General features: G+C 50.6%; 1 protein-coding gene across 1 annotated transcript in view; it reads left to right on the top strand.

The window, feature by feature from the left end:
- The window catches only part of CNTN6 (contactin 6), a 144411-nt gene that overhangs the window by 28686 nt on the left and 94261 nt on the right, over positions 1-21464 (top strand). Inside the window, 2 exon segments of the mRNA XM_053929272.1 lie at positions 1800-1926; positions 7187-7362. Of these exon segments, the coding sequence (XP_053785247.1) occupies positions 1800-1926; positions 7187-7362 (303 nt within the window).

The raw sequence follows: 21464 nt of genomic DNA, 5'->3' as shown, positions 1-21464 counted from the left end.
ATTTTGTAGCCTGAGGGAACAGCAGGGCTGACAGAAGTTCAGCCTTTAGTACAGCACCTGGGTGCCTGTCTCTACTTGAAGGTTTTATTTTTGGTAAAAAGTTGCACCCATGTGACATGTAGACCATGAGGGATGTGAGAAAGTCATCCACTTTGGTAAACCACCAAGCACGGTGTCAGAAGAGGTCGAGGGGAGTGCAGGAGGGAGACCTTTCGGGCCAGGCCTGAGGGAGGTGAGGATGGAGGTGGTGTCAGGTGTGGCAGTAAACCTGGGGGCAGGTGTGAGGGCCTGTGCAGGTGAAAGGGCCTCCACCCAGGGAGCGGGCGGTGGCCATACTTGGTGACACCGGTTACCTGCCAGAGAAGGAACAAAGGTGTAACCATTGACGATGACGGGGACCTGGGGCTTGCGGCTTCGCAGGCGTTAGGAATGCGGATGCAGGAGACGTGGAATGAGCCCACTGTGGGTCACCGTGGGTGGAGAGAGGTGGACATAAATGTGAATGTGGGCCTGTGTGCACACACGCAGAGCCTCGGAGCGAGAACGCCTCAGTGCAATGAACACACTCAGCACCCACAGCTTGGCGTCTAAACACCATTCTCTGACACAGGAATACGACCACGGCTCTCCTGGCTGAGGCAGGGGAGACACAGGTGATCCCAGAACACTGCCTGGCACCGTAGAGTGAGGAGGGGTTCCAAGCAGATAGGCACCGGTCAAAACAGGAAGAAGCCAGCTGCAGTGGGCTCCTGCTGGCCAGGCCAGGGACCATGGGGCCATCAAAAAACACGGTAACGGGCTATCACGTGTTTAAAGCAGCAAGGCCCGTGGCTGCATGTAGATAGAAGGGCCCACACTGATGGAGGTGGGCGAGTAAACGTGTAAGCGTTCCGTGGCTGGGCCTCTTCCCGAAATCCCTCACCGCAGCGTCCCTGCTCGCTACAAAGGGAAGAGCAGGAACTGGACAGAGGGGAGTCCGACAGGCCGCACCTTAATCACTGACCAGAGGGAACCTCGGCAGCGAGGGGACAGACTGAGTCCAGGCCCCGGGGAGGAGGCAGCAGGAGGCCACACATCCCCGCCTGGTCTCAGAGCCAGGGAGACTGGCTGCTCTGGGGGGTGGGTGGGATGGACGGAGCCCCGAGTGACCACTGCTCCCTGCAGGGCAAGGGGAGGCTTTTCCATGGGATCATTTAAAAATAAGCTTCACTGGTTTCACTAGAGTTTTTCAAGTCTTTACAGACCCTGTAACTGCACTCTCGGCACCAGCCCGGCCAAGGCCCCCGCCCCGCTGCCCTTGGTGCGATGCGACTTCCCGGAATGGCTGCCTTGTGGCCTGAGTACTCTTCCCAGGGGTCGCAGCCAGGGGTCAGGCAACGGCTGCGGCGTGATTCCACGTTGAGGGAGACCAAACAGACAGAACCATTAAATGAGATCTGTGATTCCCAGGTGGATCCTCTGGCCACGAAGGTTTTATTAGGAAAATGGTGAAATGGGGCTTAAAGAGCAGAGGCTGGTCCTGAGTCGGTGTTAAGTTCCGGATGTTGATGGTTTTACTGCGGTTATTTACGAGAATCCTCTCGTAGGAAGTATAAGCTAATTTATGTCAGATCACAGGCATCCATTTGCAAAATGATTCTAAATGGTTCAGAATTTTTCTTTGTGCCATTCTTGCAAAATTTTCTATGTGTTTGAGATTGTTTCAAAGTCAAAAGGCTTGTTAAATGTGTTGGCATATGAGGCGGCCTCGGGCTGAGCAGGCTGCAGGTTCTCACGTGGGACTCTCCGTCTCTCTCCAGGTGGCAGTCCTTTCAGCCGCCCCTCCTTCACCCAGGAGCCACAGGACGTCACCTTCCCTTTGGATTTGTCACAGTCTGAAATCACCCTGAGCTGCGCCGCGAGTGGTCACCCCCCTCCGCATTACAGGTGAGGGCCCGCCCCTGGGCATCACCCTGGCTTTTTTTCTTTGTCTTTGAGGGAAACCATGCCCCCCAAAAAGTGCTTCAGGGGCCCGAATTTGCAGGGTGCAGCTCGGATTTTGACCGAGGTGTACGGCTCTGTGCCCACCTGTCCAACGGTGGTGCGGACATTTGTTCCCAAAGATCCCCCTCAACTCCAGGCAGCGGCCACCCCAGCCCCTCCCCAGGTGGCCCCTGGGAGGGCTCTGTCTATTGATGAGACTTTCTTGGAGCAGTTGTTCCTACAGGCAGTGCCATGTTGAGGTTAGAACGGAAAGGAAAAGAAAGGAATAAAGAAAGGAGGGGAAGGGAAGAAGAGAGGAAGGAGAGAGGGAGGGAGGGAGGCATGGAAGGTACAGAATTATAGAAAGACTAAGGGAAAAGCAGGAAGGATAGGAAAAGATCTGTCTCCCAAAATGAAAGACTGAAGCGCCCCCGTACTCTGTACTCCGTCCCCCAGGGCGGGGCTGCTGCCTCCGCCACCCACACTCGCAGTGAGGACGAAAGTGTGGAAATGTCCCCCTGAAAGCAACGAATCGAAAGGGACAGTTTATTGCATCTGACAAATCTCTGTGACTCCCCTGAGAGGTCCCATCACCCAAAAACACTGACTTCAGAAAAATATATTGGAAACAGCTATGTAACTTCAAGGCAGAACAATCATTTTATTCCGGGCAAGACAAAAAATAGTTGTAAACCTGTGGAATAATGGGGAGGAAGGGTCAGAATGGTTTTGTTCTTATAAGGCTGCAGGAAAGGCAGAATTTGATCCACGGGGTGGATGGAATTCAGAATTTTAAAAAGATATGCGTGCATATGTATGCCTTGCTTATGTAAATAATAACGATACTTTGTTGGCAAGAGTTGCAAGTGCAAAGTGAATATGGGAAAAGACCGAATAAATATTAATATGACTATTGTAACTTGGTTTTAAAAGCATTTTTAAAAAATCTTAATTTTTAGCAGGGAAGTTGAATCAACACACACAAAACCTAACAATTTCAGCCCATTTTGGCACAATAAACTGTTTTTGTCTACTTGTCATGTTGCGTTAAAAATACCTGAGTTATATTTATAACTGCTTCGCTCTTAAAACTGTCTAGATTAATCAGCTGAGTTACTTACTGCACAAAGCGAAGGCAAATTCCCCCTCGCATTCTGTCCAGCTAACTTCAGCGGCTTTTTTTTTTTAACAACAAAAACATTGTTGAAAGGCTGCGTCTCCTCACGCCCTTCGCACACACTTGCTCAGGCCCCAGCCAAGGGAGCGGCTGTTGGGGGGAAACCACTCACTTTACAAACGGCTTGTTTGTTTTTCTTAAATAATGAGCTGTCTTAGTTAATTTACCATGTGGTTAAATATATAAAAATCCGATGAACACGTTTGCCACATCACCTAATACTTAATGTTGTAATTTTATTCTTTGACAGCTGATCTGACGGCTCACAGGGTTGGTAGGGTTTGTGGGAGAAGGGAAAGAATGTAAGGAGCTGCGAGATAAGGAGCATTTGCTAGGCACAAGAGCAATCAGTCCACCAATCAGCGAGGTACTCACACAGAAATATCTGTGGGTTTATAACAGGCAGAAAAAATATAAGACAGTGGTTCTCAGGATAATTCACTGATTAGCTCTATCTGTGAAGAATACACCCCGGATGAAGAGACCACCGATTCCTGTGTTGTTGAAATGGCTCTTGTTTCTAAGACATCTGTAAATTAGGAGGCTAAGGACAGGGAGTGTTATTCCAATTCCGTGATCAGGGCTAGCCCATCTCTAACGTTACAGCATAAAACACGCTTAGGCGAGAGACTTTGGAAAGAGCGAGGAAAGGACTGAGTTTTTAACGCTTAAATGTCAGGCTCAGAGCCGGTTTCCTTGATAATGAAGCAAAGGGCAGCCGTATCTCAGATAATGCACATTAGCAACAAAATGGGCAATTTAGCTTTAACGTGACCCTTTCCAACTTAAATCTTATAACGAAATCTCACTTCTAGCCGCAGTCACCGTAGATTGTGCGCTCACGAGTGTGCGTGTGAAACAGAGGGAAACCTCTGTGACTCGGAGGCTGAACGTATTTGAAGTGATTTGGGGTGTGGTGCAAAGAGCTCGTGCTGTGGAAGGAGGAGCTGGGACTCTCCGCTCCACAAGGCCATGGCAGGTGTGACCTTGGGGTCACCCTTCCTGGCTCCCCTGTCAGCCTCCTGGTCCCTAAAGGGAGGAGGTGCCTTTGGTTGTCAGGTGTGTTTTCTTTTTTTGTCAATTGCCTTTAGCAAATCAAACCTCGTGGGGGGAAATGAGCGATATTCAGAGCAGAACTTTGGAAACAGTTTCAAAGCAGGTTGTCTAAAGTCACTTCCAGTGGAGTGGAAACACCTTTGCAAACAGGCTTCCGTTCCGGGGAGACAGGAAGACGCTGAAATGTTAGGCAAGTTTGGACAAAAGCTTCCCCATGGAAAAGGTCACTCTGTATTTTTAAAAACATGGGAATTAAAGTCCAACCAGGAAGCTCTGCAGAGGGAAGGGGAGTGGTTTCCCGAAGGTGGCCCGCGGGCACCATGGCTCGCACCTGTGCAGTCCTTGGTCCTCAGGTAGCGGTGAGCTGGGCTCCAGCTCCGCGCATGTATTTTATTTGGGAAAATCCAGCATCCTATCAGTGATTTCTGCAGAGGCTACATTCTCTCTCAGAAATAAGAGGGCTTCGAATGTCACAGAGGGTGTGTGCCACGTCTGACCTTGATCCGGCCACCACAGGAGGGCCCTTTCTCCGGCTCAGCCTGCTGTTCCCTGTCGCACTGGATCTTAACCCCCCACAAGCTGAATCAGGATGTGTGCTGCTGTGCTAATTTTAGAACCGATGGATGTGACTTCGGCAGAAACCGGGGGACTCCTGCAAGGGTAACGAGGCCCGAGGCCCCTTCCACAGGACAGGGGTCTCACATGCAGGGCACGCAGCCTCCCCCAGTGAGACTGTTAAAAATCTAGATTTTGGTGTGCTCTCAGAGGTGTAGGGATGGGCCCAGAAATAGGCACTTTGAACAAGCATTCCCTGTAGCTCTAAAGCTAGGCCCAGCTTTGAAACACGCTCACATACACACCACAGTCGCACACTTGCCTTTTCCAAGGACAGCAGACGGTCATGGCCCCCGGACACCATATTCTTGACCGAGGGCTTAACTTCTCCGCAGTGAAGGGTGCTCCCAGCAAAAGGTCACGATTTTAATTCAAACCCATTATGTTTCCTGGAATTAGTATGATATTAATTAGATGCTCCGAATAATCACTTAAAGCGTATTTCCTCGCCGGCATCCTAGGAGAACTCTCCTCGGTGTCCGATCCCATCGGTGGCGGGTGCCTGTCGAGCACTCAGATTCATTTCCGCGACTGCTCCGTTGATCGGGGCACATTAATTAGGACCGAGCCCACCCCAGGCGCCGAGTCCCTGCCCTGGTGCTCCGTCTAATAACCCTTGTGCGGTAGTGATCAGAAGGATTACGGAGAGGCTGCGGACAAATTCGTTTGCTGCCGCCAAGCCAAGTACTTTGAATCTGTGTTGAAAAACAATTACCGAGCTTAATTAGGAGCATGTAATGATGACAGCAGTTATTCCGGTGATTGATTTCAAAATTAAAGGGACCTGGCAAAGTGAGTGCCATGTCTCCTTTGCTTTGAAATGAAAGGGGACGGGAGGCCCAGAGACTGTGCCCTGGGACAGCAGTGTGACGGAGTTGACAGGGAGAACGGGGGGTGGGGTGAGACAGGCCTGAAGACAAAACTCTTCTCCATGTGCTTCTGCCAACATCAAGAACAAGAAACTGCAGACATTTCTCTAGGGAAAAAAAATAGTAGCAGAAAGTCCAGGAAAGTGAAACATGGTATTTTTGATTGTTGTCTTCTAACTTCCTTTTATTAAAAAGAAGTTGACGTGCACAAGAATTGGGTAAATAATTTCAACGTGACGATTTGGTCCAAACCCTCTGATGGATTTGCTATTTGGCCAGTCACTTCCGATCTTTCTTAGGGTCAAGCGTTAGCCGCCCAAGCGTATCTCTCTTTTCTTCTGGGGCAGACGTTTGCCAGAACCTCTCCCTGGGATGTTTCAAGATGCTCCAGAAAAGCCAGTGACATTTGGAAGACTTCTGTAAAATGTCATTCCCTTCTAACAGTTTGCCACCAGCCACCAAAACATTTTTAACCCGATCTTAGTGTGGCTGGCAGAACCCTGGCAAAGCAGGGAAAGACCCTACCGACGTGTGGTGTGGAAACTGGCTCTATTCCATGGGAAGAAGCCATCTACCTGTTTGTCTAAATGACCGATCATCTTGGTTCAGTACTTTTAAGTGTCTATTTTGTCCAGTGGTTTATCTGAACACACTGGGAGTGCGTCTCATTAAATATGCAGGATCCATTCTTCACAAAGTCTGGATACCTTGATGAACGTTGGGAGGGGTGAGGTGGGGAAAGTTAGTGATAATCAGTGGGTATCCACTCATCTTCAAATGACCAAATGGAATTTCTAAAGCCTCTCGTGGTTCTTTCCAATAAATAACTGTGAGGCCTTCCTCCCGCTGAATTCATGGGCCAGAGGGCTGTTCACTGATAATTAAGCCAAGAGACGTCACTACCTAAATAAAAATCTCTCCAGTTGCGCCTTAGCTTGGTTAAAGTATCACGTTGATCTGGCGTTTCTAAGCACCGTGGGAACGCTTCCTGCGAGATTAGTTTCCCAAGGAAGAGACTAACAGAGACAGCTGTGTGCCTTGGAGGGCGGGCTGTCATCGGCCGCAGACCAGCCCTGGAGGATCCCAGCATCTTTCTTGTGCCATTTGTAACCCGCTCGCCCCGATTTCTCTCCCTAAATCATTTTGACATTCCATTTCGCAGTGTCAGCCGCGGGTGTTTGAAAAGTTGCTCGAGAAATGGGAAGGCCGGTGCCGCTGACAGAATGTCTAGGTTCCATTTCTCCCGTCAAGGGTTCTGTTGCCTCTTTCTACACTTTCGGGTGGATGTTTGTCATTCCCGAAGAGTAGATCTTTCCGATACCCCAGTTGTTGATATTGCTGAGTCGTGAAGCCAGTTTCCTTTGGTGGAGCTGGTGGGATTGTCTCCACATGCAACCACAGTGGGTTTTTTTTTGTCCCTGGAATTACAAAAGCATGTTGTGTGTGACAAATAGTAGCCAACTCTTTATATTAGAAGCATAATTTGCTTTTTTTCCCCCCCTTGAAGGTGGAGGCACAATGGCACAGACCTTGACTTTTCCATGAGGTCTCACTATAGGTTGGATGGAGGCAGCTTGGCGATTGGCAGCCCACGCCCAGACCGAGACGTCGGCACCTACCAGTGCCTGGCCACCAACCCGCTGGGCACGGTTCTGAGTCGGAAGGCGGAGCTCCAGTTTGCATGTGAGTTTGTGCGAAAAGCCTATAATGCCTGTGATTCTGAAAATATAATGTGTTTATCGTATTCATTTTAGGAAAACACCCAGCTTTGCCACTCTTCTGTTCTTTGACAGCGAATGTGAGTTTGTGGAGGCAAATGTTTTCACAGCGTGCGTTCTATGAATCCAGGCTCCAGGGTTAAATGCAATCTGTTTCAACAATAGAAGACAATAGCAGCATTATTCCATCTCGTGAATTATATTTAGAAACACCTCTAAAAGTTCCATATGGAAATATTGAGAAAAGGACATCAGCTACATGGCTGTTTTCCCTTTTCGTTTTGCACTGCATGTTGGCGTGCAGAGCACGGGAGGAAAAGCCGAGGGCAGAGGTGACTTTGCGGGAGACGTCCGTCTCCTGGGGGAAGTGATTGTGGGCACGCAGTGCAGGGCAGCGTCCGCCAAAGGCAGACTGTATATTAGCCGAACAGTGTCCAGCTGCGTCCCATAAATGTCAACCCAGTAATTACCTTGGTGACATTTGGGGACATTAGCAGATGAACAATAGACATAGTGTCTCTTACATCCTTCACCCTCGGAGTGGCCGGGGACTGAGATGTTCTGTGTGGAATCCTGGGAGTGCTGCGTTGGGAAGTAACTCTCTCCGCCGATGCAGTGAAGGGGAGGGCGGTCGCCGTGCCCTCTGTGCCTCCGCTCCTGGCCGCCCCCGGGAGGACCCACAGGGCCGAGGGTGAGCACTCAGGGAAAGGGCTGTGACCTATTACTTCGAAGAGTACTTGCTTTGAAAGGTTATTAATAAAACGCATGCCCAGAACCCACCCTGCGGAGCGATGGATAGATTTCCCAGCTCTCAGAGCTGTGCACATGAATAGTTGCGTGTGTTTCCCACCCAACAGCCTCACGTTCCAAAGACCCCTTGTCCACACACGGCTGCCTTCACATGACCGTGTGGGGCTGGCCTTGTTCCTGAATATATATATATATATGTGTATACATGTATATGTACGTATACACATCTGGTCTCGCACACATACTGTATGTCGTGTGTATGAATACGCATGTGGCCGTGCACACACTGTATACTATATGTGTACACACATGTGCATGTGGCCACGCGCCCACACACACACGTGCATTCACAGAGTACCTGACTGCGTGTACACAGTCTACCCCTGCGGGACAGAGGAAAACAAAGCGAAGTGTGTAGAGCTGGACGCCCCTGCGCGGAGGCGGGCAGAGGGGCAGAGTCTTAGGGACAGGCGGTGATCACGCTCCCCTCCGGCGTCTCAGCCGAGATCAGCACTTGGAGTAATGCTCGGGGGCGACACGCCGATGGGAAATGTGTTTTACAGAAACGGGCGATTGCTCCGCAGACTTTCCTGCTCCCGAAACGTTTATTTCTCCCGCTGGGATAGACAAGGACCTTGAAGGTGCCCGTGACTGGGGTCAGAGTTCGCAAGGATGAGTTCGCCTTTCTGGCCGAGGAAATCCTGACGAACCCCAGGTTTCTCTAGAGCTACGGATTCCGTCCGTTCCGGAAAACGACTGCGTTCTCCCCCGGACACCGAGGCACCATGTCTATGGTGCCACCTACTTCCTCCTTTCCTTTGTCCCCATTTTTAACAAAACATAACTTTACACTGACTGCAATATTACTTCTTAACTTTTTTTCTGCTTTAAAAACACGTGTGACCAGAAGTTCCCCTAAGTGAAAATATATGTTGCTTTCCTACAGAAGAGGAAAGGTGTAAATCAGGAAGAAAATGTTTGCTTTCATTTGGGTGAATGGGAGAAATCAATTCTTCTGTCTTTGCTCACTTTCCTTCTCTTCATAAAATTCTCCTTATTTGGATGAAAGGTGTGTGATTGTTGATCCCTAAAAGCATTTCTATTACTATTCATGCAGAAAGACGCCTACATCCATTAACTAATCTTCCTTCTGCAAACTTAAAGGCTCTTGAAACTTAAAAAGCCAGACACCGGGCCTGCCAGGTCCTGCCTCGTCCGTGCAGCAGCGGTGGGGGTGTGGTCAGGCCTGAGCGTGTCCTGCGGGGGCCGAGGAGAGCCTGGCTTGGAGGTGATGGCCCCTGTTGACGTGAATCCACCTTAAACACAACCCGCACCATTTAATCGCCTATAAATCCTCTCTCTTCCTTTCCTGCATCTCATAAGTGCCTTTGGCTCTGCAGTCAAGTGGGTTGTTCACCCTGAGTCAGAGGCCTTCTTTAACAAAGGGAAGCGGCAGGCCCAGCTCTGCCGCCCCAAAGACCGAAGGCAGGTCGCAAGCCAGTGTCTGCATGCCCATGGCCATGGCCATGACATTCCTAAGAGACGCAAAGTAGAAACAACTCAAGTGTCCACCAGCAGATAGATGCATCGACCAGATGTGTGTGGTCTTCACCTACAGCAGAACAGCATTGAACTTGAAACAGGAATAAAAGTGTGATACCTGCTACAACTCGGACGGAACTTGAACACACCCTGCTGAGTGAGACAGGCCAGGCACAGAAGGACAAACACCGTGTGACTCACTCACACGAGGGACCTGGAAAGGGCAGACTCATAGGGACGGGACAGAACGGTGGCTGCCAGGGGGTGAGGCCGGGGAGTCGGGGGTCCATGTGAAATGGGGACCCCCCATTTCACAAAAAAAGATTTAAAAAAATAGATTTTTTTCTCCATCTTGACTCTTAAAATGGGAAGAGTGGGTTTTCTTTATTAGGCTCTGCTCTGGTTCTTTGTACAGAAAAGGCAGAGCCCAAACATGCCTCTGACCGGACAGAGAGTCCCTAACGCACATAGCTTGTGCCTTCGCCTTTGTGTGCGTCGCCCCCTGCCACGGCCATAAATTCCCAACCGTGTCTGTTCCAGTAGAAAGGGCTTTTGGTAAGCGGGGAGCGGTGGTGGTAAAATGTTCAGACTTTTGGTCAGACAGACCTGAGTTCAGGTGCTAGCTCAGTCAACACGCAGGAGTGTGAAGGTCGGCCCCTCCTAACACTAAGCCTCTGTCTTGAAATCTGTACCCTGAGCATTGGGGCAGCATCCACAGGACAATGGCATGGGTCACCTGAGGCCATGGGTCACCTGAGGTCATGGGTGAAGCCCCCGCAAGTGCAGGCGCTGGGGACGTGAGAGCTCTAGTTTGGCTAGACATCTGCATGTCGCAAACTATTCCAGTTTTCTCACAGAAAAACCTTCCAGTTTACACGTTAAAACTTTCTCCCCACTGGTTCTTGGTTCTCTTGTCACGGCTTTTCGGTGCTTTGACAGATGACCTTTCTTGGACTAGGTAACAACCACGGGGACGGCAGCCCCTGTTCCCATTTCACAGACAAGGAGCCTGAGGGTCCCTGGGCTGGGTCTTCCATAAAGGACGCTGGCAGAGGACCAGCTGGGACCTGAGCGCAAAGGTCAGACTCGAAGGCTCCCAGGCCACAGTGTCCAGTCCTTCCCGACACGGCCCACCCACAGCCTTGGGCCTTCTCTCTGTATTTAATTGGGTCTCGGCGCAATAGTGTCGGAACAAGAAGCCAGAGCTGCAGGACAGCCAGCCTCACAATGAGCCCGAGGGTGGGAGCTGGTCCTGCTCTGGCCGCGCCCCCTTAAACAGGGAGCGTGCCTGCCCCTGGCTGCCCTGCTCTGCCCAGCAGGCCCTGCCCCCAGCGTCGGGCTGCAGTGGACAACAGCTGGGAAGCTCTCTCCCTGCGTCCCCCCATCTTCTCCCTGTGTTCCCTACCCCCTGCATGACGGAAAACTGGGGTCTGGAAACCCCACTCCTGTGTGTTTCCACAGACCAGAGCAAAGCTATGCGTCGCTGAAGCGGTAGCCACACTCCGCGCCCCCGAGTGGCAGTCAGCTGTGCAGGGTCACTTTGCCCTTGGGAATAAATGGCCTGTCCAGGGTTATAGGGTCTTCGACTCATTCGACAGGACTTCTAACCTGTTTGCGTCCTTGCAGGTGACGTGCGCTTGTATTCCAGTCCCTTGCTCAGGTCTTCACTAGAAGAAAAGAAGAGAAATCCTCATCTTTAAAAATAAATTTTAAAAGCCCCGTGGGCTCTGATCGCTTCAGAATGTCTTAACATTTTTTTCAATATATGAGAAATGCAAAAACAGTTCAATATGATCCTGATGATATGGTGATAATGCGCATTTTTATCTGGAAAAGAAATTAAGACCCCGGAGAAGAAGTTTAAAAATAACACTTAAAAATGCATTTGGAACATGGAAAGTCTCTGATAATTGTGCAGTGTGTGTGAAGTGAGTAACGCACATCTAATTATAAATGAAGACGCTAGATGGCTTTTAACCTTTTATTTTTTTTTCTTTTTGCACATCAGAAAAGAAGTTAAAGTAGGCAAAGGAGTATATTTTCTTAAATTCCTTAAGTAAAAGAAAGTTGAAAATTAGTATCGGTTTTTTTTCATTCTCATTTTGGAAACAGCACTAAATAATGTTGCAATGAATTTAATATTTGAATTCGTCCTAATGTAGTAATAATGTAACCACCAACTGGTGTCCTACCAAGGAGAAAGCTTTGTCTTTGCTCTTAAATCTAATTCACGTCTTGAGCAAATGGACTTTAGTCGTCACGTGGTTGAATTATAGCGAGCCACTATTCCATTTATTTTTGAAATCAACAGGGAAGTAGATTACCCAGCGCTTTATCTTCATTTTCCCCTCATCATCACTGTTGGACACCTGTTTACGTGTCTCATCAGAAATGATACTCCTTCAAAACGCCGGCCTTCCCTCGCCTCCCGCCTCTACTCCCTTCAGCGGGACCTCATCTCTCTGGCCTGTCTGCATGAAGTCACACGTGCACCCTGCACAGGCGGCTTTGAGGTGGGAGAGGAAACTGCTGGAGGGTAAGGCATCGGCTCCAGCAAAACTGAGAGTGATTGTGAAACCGAGAGAGGACCCCAAAGCTGACCCGCGTGTGTGCTGTTGGGCCCGTGGTTCTGAGGAAGCATGAGCTGAGCCCTTAGAGACGCTGCTGTTGATGTTTATGAAATTAGTTGGGAAAACAGCAAAATTCTTGTTTGCTCTAAAGAATCAGATGCCATCTTTTCAGAGGTTCATTAGCAATAGATACTCAGTATTACCGAGACAGCAAATTAGAATCAAGGGCTTGAAAGCCTATAGAGATGAAAAGGTTCGGGCGGCACCGTGGTCGAAGGTGTTAATGTTTGCGCCGTCCTGACCGAGTGGTGCACCCGCAGAGAAGAGCCCCAGTGACGTCATCCACGGTCAAGGACACATCACCACGCCAGGTCCAGAGACAGGGTACTGCCGCCACCCACAAGGCCCTCCCCTGGGGGCCCTCCTGGTCCCTACTCTCGGCACCTTCCTGCCCAGTTTGTAACTAAATGTTGCCTCTTAGAACCGCATGGGAACAATGCAACCTTCGCTCCTTCGAGTCTGGCTTCGAGGCCAGCAGTGTGTGTGGGATTGGCCCACGTGGTTGTGGGTGGTTTCAGCCCCTTCGTCCTCACTGCAGTAAGTTTCTGCGCGGAGAGACTGTCATCCCTGAATGGCAATGGGTGTTCGGAGGGGCAGGGACGAGTGACTCACACTCCTCCACCTTTCCCGACACCCTGCTCACACGTCTCTGTTGTACGTGCTGCAGAGAGAATTACCTGTTGTTTGCGAATCCACATCTTTCGAAGACGGTACCGGCTGTTGTCCACAGTGACTTTATTAAAATCTACTCTTTTCCCCAGCGGGGTCTTCCTGGGCAACACGGCTACTGTTGGCCTCATTTGAAGCGTAGCGTTTGGGGAGGCTCTGTAAGGGTACCTCACTGCAGTTCGATTTATGGTTCCTGGTGGCTAATGAAATGGAGCATCTTTGTGGGTGCGTACGGGCTCCTTGCAAGTCCCTCCCCGCCTCAGAAAGAACAACTGAAGTCGTGTTTTCCGGAGGAAACAGATGCTGGCCTTTCTTCCCACACTGTAACATGGCCGTTCTCATATCTGTTCTCACAGTCGGATAACGCAGTTAGTACGCACCTACTGTGTGCCGGACACGTGTGGAAGCAGGGGGCAAAGTAGGCTATTTTCCGCCTGTGTGCATCTGCTCAAGTGTCACTATAGGCACTCTCAAAAACTAACAAATAAAAACAAACAAATGAACAAACAGTACTAATGCCGTTGGAATACAGAACAAGGGGAAGTGAGCCTGAGCAGCAGGTTTTCCAGCAGCAGGCTTGTGATGGGGCCTCGGAGCCTTGGAGTGTCAGCTCCGCTCAGGACATCCGGAAATGCAAATGAGGAGGAGCCCAGGCCTGCCCACGGGGCTTCACAAGCCAATTGCAGGGTGATGGCCCCCCTTTGTGAGAATCCTGCTGCCATGCATATTAACGAGTTGTTCTGCATAAATCAATTCTATTTTTATGAATGGAGGTTGTATAACCCTCGTTTAATTCTTCCAGAAATCCCATCCATAAGAGCTACTAGAGTTCTCATTACCAGGGTTTTCTCCCTTGAGCCCGAAGGATTTATTTTAGTTATTCCATCCATTTTAAGCAAAAGCAATCAAATGTAAACAACTGGGCCTGGGACCTGAGTCTCTGCCAGTTTCCTCTGGCTTTCCGGAAGGCTCCCTGCTGCTGCCTTTGAGCTGCTCTCGGTGCTCGCTGGGAAAGTGATCCTGGTGATTTCACGGGAAAAGGCACAGAACATGGCCGTGTCAGCATCGGGATTCCTGACGTTCCCTCGGGCTGACCGGGGGCCCTGACGGAGGGTCATGGTTAGCAGCCTGCCTACATTGCCATCTTGACCAGAAAGCCATAATCTTATTTTTAATTGACTTTCTTTGGCGAGTGTGTACAAGAACTCATGAAAGATTGTAATTGTGTAAATGGTGACCAGCCTGGGAGTCTGGTCGGTCACTCAGATTTAAGTGGTGAAAACGGGTGGGGGGAACAATGCGGGGGCAGGAGACTGGAAGTGTTGCCACTGAAATCCTGGGTGGTACTGAGTAGCATTTGCTGTTGATGGGATGCAGGTTTCGAGCGACAGGATGTGACCGAAGGTAGCCGCACAGAAAGTCGATGTGTATGACTTCCTCTGATGAAGACAACGTGAAGAATTCATTGGAGGAAGGAGTTCAGAGTTGAATTCCCGAGACGATGTGTCGTTAGGTCTGAGGGTCCCTGCTGCAGAAGGAAGACGCAGGCTGACCCCATGGGTCTGGGGGTGCTCTGCCCGTTCAAAGTCACTGAAACCACGGGAGCAGGAAGCCACCAGAGTGACATTTTCCAAAGAAAAGGCGGGCCCAGAAATAAACCCAAAGTAATTCCAGTTATTGGGCATCCAGGAATATAGATAGACATGATCCTGATTTTAAATGGTTACATAGTATCCGATTATATGACTTCACCATATTATCTTAAATAATTGGCAGTTAATGGGCTTTGTTAGACATCACTGGGCAGTGATATAATAAGTACCTGTTACATATTCCTTTACTCACTTAACCGATTATATCCCTAGAGTAGATAATAAGAAGCTGAGTTGCTGGGGAAAATAGGTTTTAGATTTAGAGGTGAATGTGCCTGACTCACAGCCCTTGAAACGCGGTTACACCAAATTACCCGAGCAGCGGCGGGCGGCGTGGTCTTCTCGGCCCCTCTCAGTACTCCTTATCACTTGAATTTCCCTCTAGCCCCTGAGGAGTGACTTCTTGTTTTAACTTGGATTTCTTGGGTTAGTAATAAAATTAAGCTTTTCCATAGGCTTATTGGAAACTGGGAATTCTTCTGACAATTTTCTGAACATGGTCTTTGCCTAGTTTTTCACTGAGGCGTTCAGATTTCTCTTATTTGTTTCCAGGAATTATTTATTCTAAGTATATGAGTATATTTCTATGATAAATTATATAAAATATTTCCATTTTTTATTTTAACTTTGCTTGTGGTGTTTTTCTAATACAGAAATGTTAGCATGTAAAACCGGCTTGTTTGTTTTTTTGTAATTCAGTGTCTCTCTCGTTTTCTTTACAATTTTTGTTTTTGGACGCGGACGTGAACATTTTCTCACGTCCAGCATTATAAAACTGTCCTGTCTGGCAGTCCTGTAACGTCACTGATCGCACTTGGTCTTCGATTCACCTTGAACCTGTTTTTGTCATGAGCCGCAGGTAAAGACCCAGCTTTTTCTCCATCTCCACCCTGGGAAGTTTCCTCACTTTCGTTTATTCAGTAGCCAGCATTGACAGAGCCCGATTTCCACTTAAAATCCGAGTCCCCCTTCACTGTGGAGGTGGCACAGGGACAGGGGAGTGGCTGAGTGTCGGTTCCCCTGACCCAGCCTGGCCTGACCCGCCCCCGGCCAGAGGCAGCTCCAGCTGCAGCTGCGCTGCGGGGCCCAGCTGGACCACAGGTCACGTCTCTCCTCTGGAGAAAGCCCCTTATCAACTGAAGACACTTTTCCAAATGGCAGCCCTGCCCCGAGCTTCCTCGTTTCTGGTGCTTTTTGTCCCAGGGAGTGGGTCTGGCACAGAGGTCTCCGACGGAACTGCCTGCGAGTGCATCTGGTCCTTTCCTTTGCCCTGACAGGCGTGGCTCCGTGTCCGTCCCCGTCTGCTGTCTGCTCTTCCTCCACCAGCCCCATCACAAATGCCTCCCTGCAAGCTGTCCTGGAAAAGCAATATGACGGACTGTCAACAGCAAAGCACATTCTGGTCCCAGGGCTGTTAGATTCTGATGGATAAGGTTTAATATTGTGAAAGGGGCAGGGGAAGGAAAAGACTATTATTCCCACTCTTATTTGTGGCATGGACAAAGTTCCTTTTATCGCCTCGACTTCCATGGCAGCGATGGCTGAGACCCCTATAAATTGTTGGGGGCCACCGCCAGGCGCCGAGGGGGTGTTCGGCTGGCACAGCCCGTTCTCGGCGGGCAGGAGAAAACAGAGCCGCGGCGCTGGAAGAAGTGTCAGAGCGTGGCAATAAAACAAAGGTTTCTCCGAGCAGAAAGTGATGAAATCGGCAAGTTTATTTCCCTTTCACCCGCGCAGGTAAACCTTGCACAGCGGCCCGGCCGGGCGGAGCGGTTTGCGTGGGAGTGACTGGGACAGTCCTCGTAAACACCTTTCATAAAAGAGTGTTGGTGGAAGCCGCTCGGTTTTTCAAATAAAAGAAGTTTCCTTTGTGACTGGGGATGGGAGCTGTTAAAACTTTCTCAGCTTTCCCCTTGCACCGCCCTTCTCCTGCCGCTGGCCTCCCGAGGACTTACAGCTCCAGTTCACTCTGACGCCCGGTCCTCCTGCCCTCGCACCTCGGCGGAAGGAACTTCTGTTCCATTCTCGGATCCCCTGTTTGGCTGCGTCAGGCCCCCAGTCGGCCAGATTGCTGGAGGGGTCCGTCTGCAGAGGAGCCGGTGACGGCAGAGCAGGCCGGACAAACTTTCGGTCAAGGGCCACCTGGCAAGAGCTTGGATTTGCAGGCCAAGGCCTCTGCTGTCCCAGACTGAAAGTGGCCTCTGTGAACCGACGGGCAGGGCCGTGTTGTGCTGTCCCCGCCACGCTGCCCCCTCGGCTTCTGGCCCTCGCCTGGCCTAGCGACAGAGACGGGGACATCAGGAGCTTGGGGAGGGCCACGTCTGGCTGTAGTTGTCTTTTTCTGTCACTGGTGTCATTGGTCCTACCACCGTTAGACCGATGAGTCTCCAGAAGTCAAGTGCAGCCTCACGTGCGTATGGTGGTGTGCCAATTCAGGGTTTCCTGTTTGGGTCCTTGTCCTGTTTATGAAATGTTTGCCTCTGAAAACCAGCACGCTGGGCTCACAGAGAAGGCTGCACGACCCACTCCTCACTACTGTCCTGTTTCTCCATTCTAAACCCACAAGACAGTGGTTGTCAGAGAATCCACTGTGCCCAGGACGCCAAGAAACAATGCATCGTTTATGAATTTTTATAACAATCCTTTTACACCAATAAAAGACAGAGGGGTTGACTTGGAATGTAAGTGGATTTGACACCAGGAACTCTAAAAATACCTCCTTACTTCCCACTTGGGAATTAGCGTTCCAAGCTGGTTTGCCGTATCCGGGTGTCTCTGTGGCCTCAGTTGCGGGGTTTGGCAGCAGCGTGGGGCTTCATCAGCCCACGTCACACCACGTTACCGAGCTCTGCTGGGGAACGCCCAGTTTCACAGACGCCGGCACCGTATCCACGGCATCCCGGGGGTGATGATGGCAGACGGACCAGCTCTGAGTGGGGACCTGTCTGTGAGCTGTCTCATCGAGGCCAGTAATTGCAACACCAAGAACTTCAGCTTATTCCCAACCACCCAAGACATGGGAGATGGGGACATGAACCAGTTGGCATCTCCTCTCCAGGCAAGAACTTGTGGAGAGTACGGAACCAGAACAGCCTTCCTCGAGTGTCCTGAGATTCTTTAAGAGTGCTTTGATTTAAAGTTACCTATTATGTGTCTGGGTGTTCTGGGAAACTAATGCAGAACTAGAGAATTATTCTTGGCGTCTTTGCCATCTCTCCTTTGCTAAGCAGGGTATGAGCAAACACAGCCCACCCTTCCACACGGGACCTGTGTCCTGAGCGGGCTGGGTTCCTCTGTCCTTGCGTCTCCAGCCCAGCCCCAGCGCTGTGCCTTCTTCAGAAAGACCCACAGAGGGGAAGCAGAGTCCACGGCAGGAAGCCAGAAGGAGGGGGGAAGAAATCTTAGAGCTTAAAATGACATTTCAGGTCCTTCAAGCCACCAGTCACTGATGCTGCATTGGAGGTGCGCAGAGTGGAAATGGGCACTGCCTCTGGTCCAGGGCCGCTCCTGGGCTGCGTGTCTGGGGCAAGACTCTCGGTAGGAGCCTGGAGTCTCATCTGGTGGGGCAGCAGACGCCCCCCGGGGCCACAGTGTTGGCCGTTGAATTCTGTGTCCTTACTTACAAGCGGTGGGGGCCAGGGTGCCGCCGTCAATTTCTGAGAGTGGCAATAGGAGCTGAAGGCAGGTGACTTCTTTGCAGAGGAAAGCGGGAACATTTTGGCTTCCCTGCTCCTGAAAGAGAGGACAGATTGGGAGGATGTGGAAGAGAGAGAGAAGATACGAATGCAGGAATGACAGGGGAAGGGCTGCAGGTCTTCTGAGACCTGCATTCCTAACACTGGATGTTAAGGTGTTCGGGTAGAATCTCGCTAAATTGCAGGATTGACAGGCAGGGGCACCAAGTGCAGTGACAGATGCACCTCATTAGTGTGTATGGGGGGGTGTATCTCCGTATGTAGGTCACGTAAGAGACATGAAGCTGAGAACAAATCAAGAAACAGCCCTGGATAGGAAGAAACGAGGATTCAGAAGAATGGAGGTATCAGACACAAAGCTTTTCCCAAAACCTAAAAACAGAGCTCCCCCACCCCAACCCAGGGGTTTGCACAGCTCCGGAAAAGCACTGAATTTTCTCATTTTTGTTCGTTTGCAATGCTGAGTGACAGTGTGTGTGGATTTTACAGGGTGTAAGTCGCCAGGAGGCCTCGCCAGGCACCTGGAAGGCAGAGAGCAGGGGACTGAGGTGGGAGCTCCAGAACCCGACGCCCTCCTCTTCAGTCCTATCTGGCCGTGGAGAAGCTGTGGCCCTCGGTCAGGTTCAGGTCCTCTGTGAACCTCAGTCTCCTCCTCTGTCGAATGGATGTGATGGTGACACCCGTGTTCCTTGGCCATCCTCGGTGGTCACAGACCCTTCCCTGAGTGTCTGGCATGGGCGGTTGTTCTTGCTATATTTAGGAAAGAGAGAGAGAGAGAGAGAGAGAAGGAAGGGAGGAAGGAAGGTAGGAAGGAAGGAGAGAAGGAAGGAAGGAAGAAAAGGTTTAAAACATTGTAATAAAATACTTCATACATGGCAAGCAGAGGAAGGCCCAGTTAACCCTGTGGTTCAGGTTTTGAACAACGCACCTGCCCTGGGTCCCCCTGGAAGCACATGCGCTGCCCTACTGAGTGTTTTCCTGCCCTCATCCTCTCCGCCGCCGCCCTGCTGGCTCAGGTGTGCAGACCTGGGGCCCCAGTGCCTCCCTGCAAGCTCACCGGGGTTAGCAGGCCCAGGGCCCCTTCAGCATCAGGCTGGCACTGCCCAGCACCTCTTCCAACTGTGGTCCTCGGGCTCCTGCAGCAATTTCCCAGTTTTCTCGCTTTGATGATGCTCAGACTCAAACCTACATGTGGCCGCTGAGAAAACGTCTTCTCCCCTCAGTTCGACATTGCCATCCGCAACGTCGCTGGACACATCTTGGTGGCCTTGTCCCGCCCTGCTCCTTGGCTGCTCCGGGAACGAGCATATGGCCCCGGGACTCTTTAAAGCACATTTTATGGGCCGTCACGAGGCCCTTCCTGCTGCTCTTTGGAGCCGAGCCTGGCTTGTGACCACGTTTCTGCTGCTGCCTCTGCCAAATTCTTCCTCCAAAACCGGCAATAAAACCGCGGGACTCCATAAGCCCCGGCCATCGAAATGGATTAATGGGCACGGCCCCGGCAGCCATGGGCTTTAGTGGCAGCCGGCGCAGCACAACCTGCTCCTGAGTACAAGGACAGCCTGGGCAGGTCACCTTTGAGCTTTATGGGAATTTTCCCAAATATCGTAGGCTGGGGGACCATCTCGGGGAATGATCGCACACTAGCCGTGTTCTCCTAAGCGAGAACAGGTAGGACAAAAATAGAAAGCAGTGCTTCTCGGTGGCCTCTCTCCTTCTAGAACTAACAACCGTGGGGTCCTTTAAGGTTTACGGAGCAAAGACCATTTCATCGGACGCTCGTAGGGCCCCTAACTCAGCGACCCTCGCCTCAGAGAGGGATCTCATCGTGTTTCCAGCTAGCAGGAGGGAACTGGAAAACCAGGCCGGATACTTAAAATAGACTTTGTTCAAAGCAGATTCGCGGGAGATGGGGCCTCATTGATATAAGGCAAAATTATGGCACCTCTCTGTTCTGCGTGCTGCTAAACAGTTTCAACGTCGGAATTATTAATTAAAAACCTGTAAACGAGAACCATTTCAAATGACTGTTTTGACAGCTCACAGGACTTGTGTGACTTCTGAGAGAGGCTGATTCCCTTTTCTGTCAGTTAACACAAACCCGGCTGTAATCACAAAAGGCAGGAAGAGATTTCGGTGCAAGTGGCACTGAACACAATACCTCGGCCTGTGGGTGGTGTCTTCAGAGGCACGATGCCCCCAGGACACAGGGAGCCTGGTGGATGCTCTGGGGCGCGGAGCACGGCAGGGTGACAGCCAGGGACCCCACCCAGAGCTTGTTACTTTCACAGAATCATTCAATGGCTCGTTCCTCCTTTGTGACAGTTTTTGGTTTTCTGACCATTAAAAAAGTAGTGTCAATTTAATGGGGCCTTTCAATAATAACAGTAAGAAAGAAAACTTTAACATTCTCCCCTGTTATTACCCCTGGAAACAGAAATGAGTTCAATGCACTGGGTTTTGATTTTAAACACAGTTTGTTAGCCCGATTCTTACTGAGGGACAGTTTAAGGGTGGTGCACCCACAGCATAAAGGAATCCCAAGCAGCGGCAGCGGCTCACGGCGGCACTGTTATAGGAAGGCTCCTTCCCTTGTTCTGTGGCCGAGGAGGAAAGGGAGTGTATTTGATTAAAAATCCTTGTAAGGAACATCCAAGGCAGGCCAGGCCCTGAGTTAGAATAACAGGGACAGGAGTGGGGGAGAGCAGGGGGAGGGGAGGGAGCGCAGCTGCGTGCAAACCCAGCCCGAGCTGCTGCGGGATTTGAGCTCTGGAAGTTGAGTGCATGTCGGAGTTCTGACATGCCTGTGTCAGAACTGGGGCGTCGAGCTCACTGAGCTCTTACACTTTTCATGGACAGAAAGCAAAGCGCACAAAGAGAATACGAACTTGGGAAACAAAATTCAAAGAGGCCAACAGTGTGGATACCTCCAGTGGAATCAGAACCTGGAAAACACGTTGTTGGAACTGAAGCGTGCTAGCTAACCTGCACTTGTGGGTTTGCGTGTGTGAACTCGGGGTCGGCGGGAGAGAAGGCCATGGTGGGCCTGGTCACCTGGTTTGTCACAGACGTAGTTCTGACCACATAGCGAGTCCTTCCTCTGTTGCAGGCTGATTCGGGATGAAGTAA

Source organism: Desmodus rotundus, chromosome 8 (assembly GCF_022682495.2).
Source record: "Desmodus rotundus isolate HL8 chromosome 8, HLdesRot8A.1, whole genome shotgun sequence".
Taxonomy (NCBI): Eukaryota; Metazoa; Chordata; class Mammalia; order Chiroptera; family Phyllostomidae; genus Desmodus; species Desmodus rotundus.
Note: the sequence above shows the minus strand (reverse complement) of the source record. Positions and strands in the feature narration are given on the sequence as shown.